The sequence below is a fragment of the Littorina saxatilis genome, linkage group LG6 (assembly GCF_037325665.1).
Source record: "Littorina saxatilis isolate snail1 linkage group LG6, US_GU_Lsax_2.0, whole genome shotgun sequence".
Classification (NCBI taxonomy): domain Eukaryota; kingdom Metazoa; phylum Mollusca; class Gastropoda; order Littorinimorpha; family Littorinidae; genus Littorina; species Littorina saxatilis.
This window is the reverse complement of record NC_090250.1, coordinates 48,901,394-48,916,346: the sequence shown is the minus strand read 5'-3', so window position 1 is coordinate 48,916,346 and position 14,953 is coordinate 48,901,394. Positions and strand designations below refer to the sequence as shown.

At 45.2% G+C, this 14,953-nt stretch overlaps 1 protein-coding gene across 1 annotated transcript in view; it reads left to right on the top strand.

The window, feature by feature from the left end:
* Window positions 1-14,953, top strand: part of LOC138969424 (macrophage mannose receptor 1-like) — a 60,734-nt gene continuing 45,781 nt past the window's right edge. Inside the window, exons 1-8 of the mRNA XM_070342216.1 lie at window positions 1-70; window positions 3,775-3,828; window positions 8,435-8,622; window positions 9,852-10,048; window positions 10,676-10,820; window positions 11,737-11,918; window positions 14,047-14,208; window positions 14,395-14,536. Of these exons, the coding sequence (XP_070198317.1) occupies window positions 8,514-8,622; window positions 9,852-10,048; window positions 10,676-10,820; window positions 11,737-11,918; window positions 14,047-14,208; window positions 14,395-14,536 (937 nt within the window). The 5' untranslated portion in view covers window positions 1-70; window positions 3,775-3,828; window positions 8,435-8,513. The remainder of the gene's footprint in view (window positions 71-3,774; window positions 3,829-8,434; window positions 8,623-9,851; window positions 10,049-10,675; window positions 10,821-11,736; window positions 11,919-14,046; window positions 14,209-14,394; window positions 14,537-14,953) is intronic.

Sequence of the window (14,953 nt, the reverse complement as noted above, 5' to 3'; positions counted from 1 at the left end):
CCGGCAGACACGCTCACGTGGGATGACCGAGACTGCGGAGAGCTCCACAACTACATCTGCAAGAAGCCAGGTGAGTAGACACGATGACGTCATCTGTTTCAGTTTGAAATGTACAAAGCCAGGATCAACTAACAAACTAAAATGGGCTTTACTTTGTTACATTTGAGGATGAAAGTCGCTTGTTCATTTCAAAGCTTGTTATTCTCTCAGGTGCCAGGAGACTGGTTCCGTATAACTCTCGCTTACTCCATTACACATGTTGTGTGCATTGAGAGCGCTTACTTCCGTTTGGTTATTTGATCTTTACTTTGTTAGTATTAAGATTTAATGTTGAGCCTTGCCTTCCACAGTCTGACATAAAATGATACTGTTAAAGAACAAAAAGAAAGAAAAGGCACGATACAAAATTAATACAATAGCAAGATCTAGATCAGCATTTTTCAGGACGTGTACGGGAACGTATACGGGTAACGTCATCAAATCTAGTTTTTACGTCACGCGTTTGCCAAGATCTGCAGTCTTGGTGGGAGCAAAACAACGTATGCATTTGGAACATTGGAGAAAAAAGTGAGTCACGGGTGACGCAATATCTACACGTACACGTACAGGTCTTTGCGTTCGACCATCTAGAACACTGTAATATACAACCACGCACTCTACAACTAACTATTAGCTGCTGCTGATGCTCCCAATGATGATGATGATGATGATGATGATGATGATGACGATGACGATGACGATGATGATGATGACGATGACGATGACGATGATGATGATGATGATGATGATGATGATGATGATGATGATGGTGATGATGACCGAATGCATAACACAGGAGAAAATAAGGGCTCTAAACTCAGCCAAGAATTGACCCTAAGTGAGAGCCTTGCGGCGCCAGTCTCGGGGGCCTAGGACAGTCAAGAAATGTCAAATAAACTAGTGGATTTCATCCTCTACACTTCCATTACATCATGCTGTATATGTGTAGACTAGATGATTACCCGCTTCACCAGGTACCGGCTTCGCCGGGAAGAAGTAGAGCCGAACACCAGGCTGCGCCTGGGACCCGGCACGCCGGCTTCGCCGGCGTACAAAGGAAAGGAGATAAACGCGCAAAACACTGGAGACCTTCTAAAAATAGTAACGTGCAGTGACCTTCTAAAAATAGTAACGTAGTAACGGGAATAATTATGGATTGACGCCACACCGCGGAGGAAGGGAGATAATCGCGGCTGAAAACACTGGAGAAGATAAGGAAGAGTTACTGGTAGTGGATCCCGACAAAAGACAACAACAACAAAAAATCGGTTCAGCGCGCACAGCGTTGCGCGCCGAGAGCACGTGTGTTACAGTATTACCTGGCAAACCAGTACTATCTGGATAGCAGTGAACAAGTAAGGACTTCTCCCTGAACGAAACTTCTTTTGCCTTTGCGAGCAGTTTTAAAGCGTCCCGTACACAGGTCTAACATTGTAGCCGTCGCGAGATGCTCAAGCAATGATGCTATACAAAATTAAACAAAAAAGTTATGAGCGAAGCTCTCACGGCGAAAACACACACACGCACCGCCCCTGTATACTGGCTGGTAGCGTGTAGTCTTTCACCCACACTGACACGTCAATATCGCTATCCGGCTTTTCTTTTCGGGTTCACTCACTCTCTCTCCACCCCCCTCCATCTCTCTCTCTCTCTCTCTCTCTCTCTCTCTCTCTCTCTCTCTTTATCTCTCTCTCTCTCTCTCTTCCTCCCTCTTTCTCTCTCTCTGTCTCTTGCTAGCTCTGTCTCTCGCTCGCTCTCTCTTCCTCCCTCTTTCTCTCTCTCTCTTTATATATCTCTCTCTTTATCTCTCTCTCTCTCTCTTTATATATATATCTCTCTCTCTCTTCCTCCCTCTTTCTCTCTCTCTGTCTCGCTCGCTCTCACGGTCTCTCGCTCTCTCTCTCTCTCTCGCTCTCTGTCTCTCTCTCTCTCTCTCTCTCTCTCTCTCTCTCTCTCTCTCTCTCTCTCTCTCTCTCTCTCTGAGCTTATGTGAGCGCGCGTGTCAACTGCAGACATCATGTTTATTTGAAGAAAATGCCGCAATTTCCTGCTGCTTCAAAGCTCAGACACTGAAGACAAAAGCACTAAAAGTCTCTCACTTTTATAGTGTCTGTTGAAAATCAGTTTTTTAACAGAAACAAAAAATCCACATTGATACAAGAATGGCGGAAAATGGTGAAAAATCTGAGTCAAGCGGATAGGAAACCGGTGATAAATTCTGTAAACTATGTAATACGACTGTAATGCAGTTTGATGTCAAGTACATCTAACACAAATTAAGTAAACATTTACTGCAAGAACATCTGATACCTGGCAAATGCTTGTCACTTGTGTCTGTAATACGACAATGGCCAGTAGAAGAAAAATCAACCGGACAGAATTAACAGAACGAAACTAACGAAAAAACGACTATGTAACACGGTCTTTAGTATTGAGCAGGATGCTATAAGTCGGTCACGGTTATGAGTCAGAGCCACAGCTAGTACCGTCTACGTCCTTACTCCGGGCTCGCCAGTTATTATTACGCTTTCAAGTTTCTCTTTGTGGGATGCTTCTCACAGTGTCAGTGTCTGTCAGTGTCTCTCTCTCTCTCTCTCTCTCTCTCTCTCTCTCTCTCTCTCTCTCTCTCTCTCTCTCTCTCTCTCTCTCTCTCTCTCTCTCTCTCTCTCTCTCTTTATCTGTACTCTGTGTGTGTGCGTGCGTGTGTGTGTGTGTGTGTGTGTGTGTGAGTGTGTGTGTGTGTGTTGGGGGTGGGGGCTGGTGGAGGGGGGACAAAAAGGAAAAACGGAACTAGATCACTACAATGCAACACATTCAATGAATGATAGTTTGCCACAATTGCATATATGTGTATACCGGCTTACATTCTTCTCGTCCTCTTTGTCTGCCGCAAGTCCTCTTTCGCCACAAAACGCTACAAGCAGGGCACAGATGAAAAATAGCGACACGTGCATTTTGCAGCCGAACTTCATGACGCGCGCGTAAAAGGGGAATCCCCGGGAGTTCCCATTGCTTGAGAGAATGATATAAAAATGAAAATGTAACAAAACGCGAAAATGTGGCAGTTTGTCAGTAGGCTTGATATTTATCACTCGTATCATAGGAGTATTTTAAGTGTCTTCCACAAGCAGCGAAAGTGCAGAAATGGCTATTTTGACCCATTTGACCAGATAGTACTGGCCAACCAGACAGTACTGTAACACACGTGTTGAAATATCTCATCGATGAGGTTGTGTCCGGGGTGTAGCTGAAAACGGTCTCCAAATTTAAAAAAGATCCACCGAGAACTTTGGCCGTGCATCGCGGACACACACACACACACACACACACACACACACACACACAGACAGACAGACAGACAGACAGACACAAGTCGTATATATATATATAGATAGAAGCCAGATCAACGCCTAGCGGTAGCAGTGCATGTTATTGCGAGGTATGGGAAGCCTTGGCTTACTATGGTACCAATGCTATGATTCGGATATTGAAAACTTTGCTTTGTCTCACTGCCAGCTATGAATGATTCAGGGACAGTCTGAATAGCAGTTTGAGGAAAACATGGTTTAGCTGGACTGTTGCTCATCCTAAAGTGAGAGTTTTTTGCGTTATTCTACTCCTGTATAATATATATATATATAATGTGTGTGTGTGTGTGTGTGTGTGTGTGTGTGTGTGTGTGTGTGTGTGTGTGTGTGTGTGTGTGTGTGTGTGTGTGTGTGTGTGTGTTGACAGCCGCACCACTCAGCACCACAACCCCAGTGACTAACACACCGTGGCAGCCCTCAGGTAAGGACACAGACTGTTTCTAAGTCTACGCATTTGTTGGCTTTTGTGGAGTTCGCGTTTAGTTATGAAACTGTAGTAGAGACTTCCCCCTAACCAAGTGACATCTAAGACAAAAGCCCCGCCCACCTCGTGTCGAGTGCCTGTGGATTTGCCCTGCGGAGCAATCCATGTTGTAGTGACATTTCCACGTCAGTGTTTTGTCCACTTGTTTTTAACCGAAAATTCGTTGTCCCCCAATAAACCTTGACCTTGGGTCTGTTAATTATGCTGAGTCACGGGGTCCTGCAAGTCGTGAATCAATGTGTATATGTTAATACAGTTAATCTGTGAAACCAGAGAATACGTGTATTAACTAGGTAATACATGAATTAACTGACGGAAAAAAACAGTTAATTCATGTATTACCTAAAATAGTTTAGTTAATACACGTATTCCCTGGTTTCACAGATTAACTGTAACATATACACCGATTAACAGTTCCGCGGCCATATTGGAATTCGCGCATGTGCAGATCGGTTTTTTCGAGTGTCTTTTATTCTTCCTCTTTTTCTTCGGTTGATTAGAACGCGTAGATTCAGTCTGCAGAAAGTGCAATTTTGTAGTCTTCCAGCTTTGAAGTTGCATTTGAGTGTCCGAAGAATGAGTGTAAAGATTCTTAGAATTACATCGGGCACACAAACACACGATTTTTCTTGTTTTTCTGGTTGATTTGAACGCATGCGCAGATCGTTTTTTCGTATGTGTTTGTTCTTCCTCCTCTTCCGGTTTCCTTATGTAAGCGCCGGAACTGTTAACTTGTGTATTTCTTTTTATACAAACAAGGCTTCGCGGAGCTAAGGAATCATATGCCAAAATATATGGCTTGGCCACCAAGACTAAAACAGTCCGTGATGACAATGACACAATGACATCAGATTCTCGAAGATTACGTTTCTGGAAATAGTTCTGGAATTGCAAGCATTTTCAAAGTATTGCAAATCTCTGGATGCACGGCTGCTTGAAACGAGCCTCGGAGCAACTCTTTCCTGCCACTAAACTGTGCAAACGCGAGAAAGAGTAGGAGAGAGACAGAGCAACTTGTTTTTTTAAGGAAAGGAATTGTTGTGTTTTGTCCTTTTTGGATGCATTGACCTACCTATTTGAGATGTGTAATGAGCCTGGAACTAGGGTCTGGTAGTCCTCAAAGCTTACGCAGAAGGTTAAACTGTCCATGGCTGTAGAGATAGTGGCGCTAGCGAAAGCAACGGGTTGGAAAGTTATGATTGAGCACATAGTGAGATCATTTGTACAACTGAAGGTCAGCGATCAGAGATGATTGAGCCTTTGTCTCTGAGTTCAGCGAATGTCAGTCCCGTTCGGCGTTGCTGAACTCCAATAGGCAATGTGACCGAAAAGGAAACGTATTTAGCCCTTGATCCTAGGAGACACTCTGTGTGACTTTTCCGACCGCTGACTACAAATTGTGGTCACTTTCTTCAGCCACCACGGCCAGACATCGCTTTTGACGCTTCGTCGCATACCATGCGTCACAAAAACGCTTGACACCACATGCCATCAAAGTCCTAAAATGTCCACGAGACGAGGCTTCACAGTATGATCACAACAACGATGCACAGCATAGTATGATCACAGCAACCACGCACACCACAGTATGATCACAACAACGATGCACACCACAGTATGATCACAACAACGATGCACACCACAGTATGATCACAACAGCCATGCACACCACAGTATGATCACAACAACGATGCACACCACAGTATGATCACAACAGCCATGCACACCACAGTATGATCACAGCAACGATGCACACCACAGTATGATCACAACAACGATGCACACCACAGTATGATCACAACAACGATGCACACCACAGAATGATCACAGCAACGATGCACACCACAGTATGATCACAACAGCCATCCACACCACAGTATGATCACAGCAACGATGCACACCACAGAATGATCACAGCAACGATGCACACCACAGTATGATCACAGCAACGATGCACACCACAGAATGATCACAGCAACGATGCACACCACAGTATGATCACAACAACGGTGCACAGCACAGTATGATCACAGCAACGATGCACACCACGGACAGAAAAACACGAGACTCTACGGACAACGCAACACAAGACGAGACGGCCCCACCGAACGCCACAAACGCACTCAACCTCTCCAAATCATCCTCTGATGATGACTCAGTGGATATGTCCAGTTTGATTACATATCTTGTAACCGTACTGGTCATCGGTGCATTCCTTGCTTTCGTCCTCGTCCTCCTCATCTCACGTGAAAAAACGGCACGTGCTCAGCGGCAGCGAAGGGGCCGACCTGGGTCAGCTTCACGACAGCATCACTGTCACGACCTCACTCGGAACCGGCAAGACGACACTCACGGCCAGCATGACATCCCTCACGGCCAACATGACGCCACTCAGGCCCAACATGACGTCACTCGGGGCCAACTTTACGTCACTCGGGGCCAACATGACGTCATTCAAGTCCAGTATGAAGTAGGCCGGTTGGGCCAGATGTGTGTAGCTACACTGGCGGGTGACAGAGCGACGCCTGGGCAGGGCGACACCCGTGTCCTAGACGGCGGAGTTCTGGGCAGAGGCGACCGGGCGGGCCTTGTCATCAGACACACTTGTGCGGGCGAAGCTGCTGTACTGTTCCCACATGGTGTTGTTGCGGCTGCCAGGACTGCGGGACAGGATAGAGCGGGGGGCGTCAACCAGCAAGCAGCACTGGGTGACCTGGTCAGCCACAACGCCCGAGAAAACCGAGCGAGGGTGACCGCCAGGGCTCCGAGTGCCAGAAACCGTCCTGCTTGAGATGGAACTAACTCATGAAGAGAAAACGCTGGCTGGGGCCTTGTGCGTTGATGAAAAGCTGGTGGTTGACCCACTGCACAAAGACGACGAATACAGGCTTGCTACATATGACAAGGACGATTCAGAATCATTGCAGACTCCGAGGCTGAGGTGCACAACGCGAAACTGGGTGTCACCCGACTGGTCGGAAACAAGCGCTTCGTGGCGTGATTAGTTGAAAACACAACAAGGTCATCCGACTGGTCGGGAACAAGCGCTTCGTGGCGTGATTAGTTGAAATCACAAGGTCACCCGACTGGTCGGGAACAAGCGCTTTGTTGCGTGATTAGTTGAAATCACAACAATGTCACCCGACTGGTCGGGAACAAGTGCTTCGTGGCGTGATTAGTTGAAATCACAACAAATATCGATTTCAACCAATCCGACCTCGTGGCTGCGTACCAACCCATTTAGGTAGCACGGGGTTTCGCTTCGTGCATCTCAGCACAGATCACGACATTCTCTTGAAACCCTTGGCCGATTGCAAGCAGGGGTGTCCTCGGATGATCCCACACTTGTGTTTCCATGGTTAAAAGATTACTACATTGTCATGTGCGTCTGTTGACAATCTTCTATAACAAACAAATATGTAAAAAGGTGCAAGTCAAGATGCACCTTTTTTGCTTGCACGCTTACAGCCACATGTGCAAGTAACGACACCGGACCGTGCCAAGAAAATGAGATTGTCATCATCACCGCTGTATCACTGAAAGTAGAGATGGAAGTGAAGTGAGGTTATAGTCAGAAACATGGACTTCATGAACAATTGTGACCTTCCACGACGGAATGAGTCGCTTGTCACCTTTGCATGATTTTCATATGTTTACATTTTCCTAAATACTTTTTTATGTTCTATCCAGTGGTGAAACCCGTTTTAGAAAAGAACGAAAACTGTTCGAGTTATAAGCCTGTGACTGAGGTGACCCTCATACTGTTACCACAGTCCCCCCGGACTTATATTAAGCCTAGCGCAGAACTGCGCGAGGTGACCTGCGACTCATTTCGTGGTGGAGGGTCACAATTAGCACACCTTCCCTGACACTAAAACAAACAAAGACACAGTCAACCTTCATATCCATGGAAAGAATTTCTATTCAGATTTTATTTTTCAAGAGACTCAAGCAGCAGCTACTTGAAGGTTTCCATTGCAGTCTGAATCTTCTGGACGGCCAGCTCCAGCGGCAATGGTGGGCTTTGCTCATTGTGTTTTCAGTCTGAATCTTCTGGACTGCCAACTCCAGCGGCAATGGTGGGCTTTGCTCATTGTCTTTTCAAATGGCAGGTTGTGTATATTTGTTTCATGAAATTGGGTTAATTGGGACAGTATCACAACCTGGGAGAAGTGAAATATGACCACATAATTAGCGGTGAGTGAGGATCTATGATTGTGCAATTATAACTATCATGAATACTCCGTCTCTTGGTCACTTGAAATAAAAGGCTTTTGTGCACATAAGTTACATCGTTAGGTGTGTGTGTGTGTGTGTGTGTGTGTGTGTGTGTGTGTGTGTGTGTGTGTGTGTGTGTGTGTTTGGCTTGTGTATGTGTGCCCGCGCCTGACTGTCTGTCTGCGTGCGTGCGCCTGTCTGTGTGGGTGCGTGCGTGTGTGTGGGTGTGTGCGGGTGTGTGTGCGTGTGTGTGTGTGTGTGTCTTTGCCCCATGACTAAAGTATGAAATTATCAACGTTAAAGAGCGTGAGCTACGATGTTACAGGGCAGTGCAAGGGGTGGGCCATGATATCAGGGGACTACTACCATGTCACGATGTTACAGGGCAGTGCAAGGGGTGGGCCATGATATCAGGGGACTACTACCATGTCACAGACACCATGCTCGGCGCCTCCACGAGCAGGGACGAAGGTCACGGTCCACCAATGTCCAGAATCTATCCCGGAAATACAGGTACGTTCAGTCACCTCTGACATGTAAGGTACGATGTGAACATTTACAGATATGGCATTTTTACACCCCCGGTATAGGGGTGTGTATAGGATTCGCTTGATGTGTTTGTTTGTTTGTTTGGGTGTGTGTTTGTGTTCGCATATAGATCTCAAGAATGAACGGACCGATCGTCACCAAACTTGGTGAACAGGTTCTATACATTCCTGAGACGGTCCTTACAAAAATTGGGACCCGTCAAACACACGGTTAGGGAGTAATGGTGGATTAAAATTATACAAGGATTTATAGAGGAACATCTTAATGGTCAAAGAGAAATAACCATTCTCAGTCAGTCACTGCCACCAACTGAGAAGGTTATTTCCCTTTGACGGGGGTGTTTTTCCTACCTCGGAGGAATTTCTTGTTTGTTTGTGTGTTTGTGTGTTTGTGTTCGCATATAGATCTCAAGAATGAACGGACCGATCGTCACCAAACTTGGTGAACAGGTTCTATACATTCCTGAGACGGTCCTTACAAAAATTGGGACCAGTCAAACACACGGTTAGGGAGTTATTGGTGGATTAAGATTAAGAGTGACATATTAATGGTCAAAGGGAAATAACCTTCTCAGTTGGTGGCAGTGAGAATGGTTATTTCCCTTTGACCAACGGGGGTGTTTTTCCTACCTCGACGTACCCTTTCGCAATGGACCCTGTGTTTACATTCTGACTTCTGACTTCTGACTTCTGACTTCTGACTTCTGACTTTCTCTCTTCTGACTTCTGACTTCTGACTTCTGACTTTCTCTCTTCTGACTTCTGACTTCTGACTTCTGACTTCTGACTTCTGACTTTCTCTCTTCTGACTTCTGACTTCTGACTTCTGACTTCTGACTTTCTCTCTTCTGACTTCTGACTTCTGACTTTTGACTTTTGACTTCTGACTTCTGACTTCTGACTTCGGGGGTGTTTTTCCGACCTCGGGGGAATTTCTTGTTGTTTTTGTTTTTCTGTACTGGGCTTTAGAAATATACCGCTTTCTTTTTTTGGCATGTTTTCCATATTTCTGCGTCTAGTTTTTCTAGTTTTTGTTGGTGGTGGTAGTGGTTGTTGTGCTTTTGTTGTTGTTTTTCATCTCCTTGCACTTGTTGTTGTGTCTGTTGCTGTTTTTGGTGGTGGGCGGGCGCGAGTCTGTGTACGTGTGTGTGTGTATCTGGCTGTTCACTTTTTTTCTTTTTTTTCGAGCTACAGCTGCATGGATGAGTGACAGCAACGACGACAAACCGTGGGTGGGGGTGCATTTCGAGACACTGGTGACAGTGAAGGGTGTGACCACCACAGGGGGGCTGGGCCTGGGGACCTGGGTCACGCAGTACAAGCTGCAGTACCGCTACGATAACTCCGCCCCCCTCTACTGGTACACCAGTCTGCCCGGCTCCGGGGCCCAGGTGGGGGGGTGGGGGGAGCTCTCTATCTGTCTGTCTGTTTGTCTGTTTGTTTGTCCATATGTCTGTCTGTCTATCTGTCTGTTTGACTCTCTCTCTCTCTCTCTCTCTCTCTCTCTCTCTCTCTCTCTCTCTCTCTCTCTCTCTCTCTCTCTCTCTCTCTCTCTCTCTCTCTCTCTCTCTCTCTCTCTCTCTCTCTCTCTCTCTCTCTCTCTCTCTCTCTCTCTCTGTCTTAACAGTATTCATGAAGTAACTGTCAAACTTAAGTCATTATTCTTTCAACCATTTGTTAACCTAATCTGTAGAACTATTGCCATCAAGATGATAAAATACAGTTGATGATCATTTTTAACTGACAGCAGAAATGGTTCTTACATGATTGTCGGCGAACGTGAATTTTTCACTCTGTGATAAAGTCCCATTTAGTCTGTTGAGGTCTTTACACGTAAACACTCTCAATGGTCTGGATCTGGATTCCCGCAAGGTCTTGGTCGAGGGATACATCACAGGAACATATTTCGACTCTAGCCAACGTGACACTCTACATGATATCCTTCTCCATCAAACGAAAAAAGTACCTCACTGTTCCAGCACAAATCTAACATAAAACACCTATGATGTTTGTTGCAGGTGTTCACAGGTAACAGTGACGCCTCCACCCCTGTGACCAACAACATCGACCTCCCTTTCGCCGCCCGCCAGGTGTTTCTCTACCCTGTGAACTGGACCGTGTCCTCCCCGGCACTCAGGTGGGAGCTGCAGGGGTGTCTGGAAGGTGAGATTTCGTCTCCGCCTCCTTCTACTGTATTGGCCTAACATCTCCGCATATATATACTCAATGGTGTATTTTTTAACAAATGGACGTTATCGTCAATTATGCAGCTATACTCCTTTCTTATGTTAATTTTTCGTGTTTCATGACCGTGAAAACACTGCGGTGTAGTGGGCCTGAGAGGCTAGCGTTTGACACATAAACATTTTTTTTTTAAATATGATCGAAATGTGAGGTAGTGCCTGAGTAGAAAACATGTTAAGGACGCTCAATACTATCTTGTGTTAAAATGACTTGTTTATATCTTTTGCGGAGGCAGGCGCGCGACACTTTCAGTCGACATGAGCAACTGGCGCGTAACAACATGGGGGCCGGCGCGTAATGAAAACCAACTGATATGACCTTTGGTTTTACATTTTGGTTTAACTTCTGCCGGAATGCATGACCATACAAATATGCACTAAAATCAATAGATGATCACAAATATGAATAAAACGCTACCGTTGCTCATCGTTTCTTTATTTTGATATATGGGTTTGTTGCAATAAAGTTGACGTGAGTTAAATCGTAAAAACTAATGAAATACAAAACCAGAAACAGAGATAACAAATGCTTTTGTTAACCCTTACAACAAACATTTTTAGATTCGAGTGGTCTCCAAGTCGAGTCATAATCTGAGCGTTTATGCAGACGCTTTGCGTTCGACACTCACAAGGGGGCTGGCTCAAAACAGGCGGAACAACGAGGCTGGCTCAAAACATGTGGAACACAGTCCGTGGCGTGTACATTGATGTGTAACTGTGTATGTGACTAGTACATGATGTGTAACTGTGTATGTAACTGGCATTACAGATGATGTGTAACTGTTTATGTGACTGGTATTACAGATGATGTGTTACTGTGTATGTGACTGGTACAGACGAGTGCACGCCGGACTACGCTGTGAGCGGGCCGCTGATCGTGCCGGACGACAACATCACGGTGTCCTCAGTGTCGGACCCGCAGCACGACGCGTTCGGAGCCCGACTGCACGTGATAGCCGTGGACATGAAGCTGTCCTGTTGGCGACCCGCTACTCTCGACACCAGCCAGTGGATCCAGGTGAGAGAAAGGAAAAGGCCTAGGGTATGACGGTTTACCTGCGCCAAAACCACACAATTACAATGTTCACGTGAAAATTACAATTGACTGAAAACGAGGCGCGCGGGTGAAGCACAAGTACGCCGTGGCCAAAACTGAAATGTAGTCATTAACACTGTACAATTTGCACGTGAATTTGGTAACCCTCGTGATAATGGTACAGGTTTTGGCGCTGGTAAGCCGTCATACTAGAGTACTCCGGTGTACAAGCATACCACGTGATATGGGGGTGGGGATTGGTTCAGTTGATCGGCGTTGAAAAGGCAGACCTGTTTACACTACACATTGAGCGTAGTAAACTACGAATTTGAATAATATACTACGCAACTACGCAAGTCTGTCGTTTTCTACGCAAACGGTATTTAAAAAAAAAAATATAAAAAAAATAAAAAAAAATTCTTTTTCGTCTTTACACCTGTTCCTTGTCCCGTTGTGCTCTCACACCGCCCCGTCCCTGCACGCAAACGGTATTGTTTCGGCTACGCATATCACAATCCGTAATTTTCTTCATCTCCCTTGACCGATCCATTTTCCAATCCATGTTTTCGGTCAGCAGTCGTTTGCTGCGTGCAGCGCGTAAAGCGCCCACGGGCGTTGCGTTGTAGCTTGTTAATGCCGAATAGGCTTCTCCAAGCAAATGCCGGGCACAACTGAAAGCGTTACTGCCAAACCATGCGGGCGTTTCGACACAATGGCTGAACGCAGAGCACACGAAAGTGAAGATGAGAACTGTGAAGAAAATGACTCCGAAAGGCCACCGACCAAAAAGAAAAAGACGAGCAATGCGCCGAACCAAGTCTTTCTGCCAAAATATCATCAGGACTACCCATGCCTTGTCTTCGCGGAAAGGAAAACATCATGCTCATTGCACTGTCTGCAATTCCCATTTTTCCGTCAGTCAATCAATACATGTGGTAAAAAGTAGCAATCATTGTTCTTGTTGTTGTGATAGGTCGACGAGAAATTCTACACATTCAATTACAAAACTACACATTTGCCTCATTTTGCTCCCAGAAAATACACATGCAATGTTTTAGGGGTAAACAGGTCTGAAAAGGGGACGTTTTGGTTACTCAAAGTAAATGTGTTATATTGAAATAATACACGTCAATTACGCGAATAAAACTATCACAAAATTCACCGTAGTGATGTCAGTGTTCTTGTAAATACTTCGTTAAAATGTACCTTCCAGAGTTTAGTGTCACTTTGCACCGTGCAGGTAGTATAAAAAAACCAAGAAAGGGTAAGTTGCTGGAACGTTTGTTATTGACAAAAATACGTACAGGTAGAGTTATTGATGTAAGTGATGCAAGTATTCTTGGAAATACTTCGTTAAAATGTACCTTGCACAGCTCTGTTTCACTTTGCACCGTAGATGTAGTGTTAGTGATGTAAGTGTTCTTGTACATTCTTCGTTAAAATGTACCTTCCATGATCCAGAGTTTAGAGTCACTTTGCACAGTACAGCTAGTGTTAGTGATGTAAGTGTTCTTGTACATTCTTCGTTAAAATGTACCTTCCATGATCCAGAGTTTAGAGTCACTTTGCACAGTACAGCTAGTGTTAGTGATGTAAGTGATTAAGTATTCTTGTAAATACTTCGTTAAAATGAAGCTTCCAAGGTTTACTGTCACTTTGCACCTTACAGGTAGTGTTAGTGATGTAAACGATGTAAGTGTTCTTGTTAATATTTCATTCTAATGTTTGTTTGTTTGTTTGCTTAACGCCCAGCCGACCACGAAGGGCCATATCAGGGCGGTGCTGCTTTGACATATAACGTGCGCCACACACAAGACAGAAGTCGCAGCACAGGCTTCATGTCTCACCCAGTCACATTATTCTGACACCGGACCAACCAGTCCAAGCACTAACCCCATAATGCCAGACGCCAGGCGGAGCAACCACTAGATTGCCAATGTTAAAGTCTTTGGTATGACCCGGCCGGGGTTCGAACCCACGACCTCCCGATCACGGGGCGGACGCCTTACCACTAGGCCAACCGTGCCGGTCAGTGTTCTTGTTAATATTTCATTAAAACGTACCTTCCAGCGTGCATGGTTGTTGACCACGAGTTGCTTGTGTCACGCAGGTGGACTTTGAACGGGTCGAGGTGTTGCGGGGTGTCAGTACCCGGGGTAACCCCACTGCCGCGGAGTGGGTCACCAGCTACCTCCTGCTTTTCCGTCCTGACGTCAGCAAGGACGGTGACGTCAGCTTCAAGCCGTACGAGGAGCCCTACGGGACCGTCAAAGTAAGTCACTATTACAACAGTAAGGAAAATAATTATAATGTTGCTGGATTTCCGGTTTTGCTCAATAAACATGTATAATTGTTTGTATGGTTTAAAGGCACACTCTTTCCCGTGTAAACAGTTGGGTTTTTTTAATTTTTTTATACAAAATAGCTCAATATTTTGTTGTGTTGCTGACGTGGACAGGTGTTTTCCGGGAACACGGACAGCAACACGACGGTGACGAACTACCTGAAGAGTCACATCCCAACCCAGCACGTGCGCATCCAACCCCAGTCGTGGCAAGCTCACATCGCGCTGCAGCTGGACATCCTCGTCTGTCAGACAGGTCTGCACAGCGTGATGCTAATGATAGTGATGCTAATGATGATAATGATAGTGATAATGATGATGATGATGATAAGGCCAAACACAAATATTTGTTGGTTTAGGGTAACGTGACCACAAAAAAAATAGGGTCGGTAGGTCGGCTTTTTAAAAAAAAAAAAAAAATTATTCAATTTTAACGGAGGTTACTTCCCTTAGTCTCGGTATGGTTCGCAAAATGTGCCAAAAGATAGTGGTTTTTTTTTTAAGAAATGAAAAAAAACATGTTAGGGTTGGCAGGAAAAAAATAGGGTCGGTCGGGTTACCCTAAACCAATATATATTTTTTATTTGGCCTAATGGTAATGATGATTATGATGTTAATAGTAGTAATGATGATTATGATGTTAATGGTAGTAATGATGATAATACTTACTTAT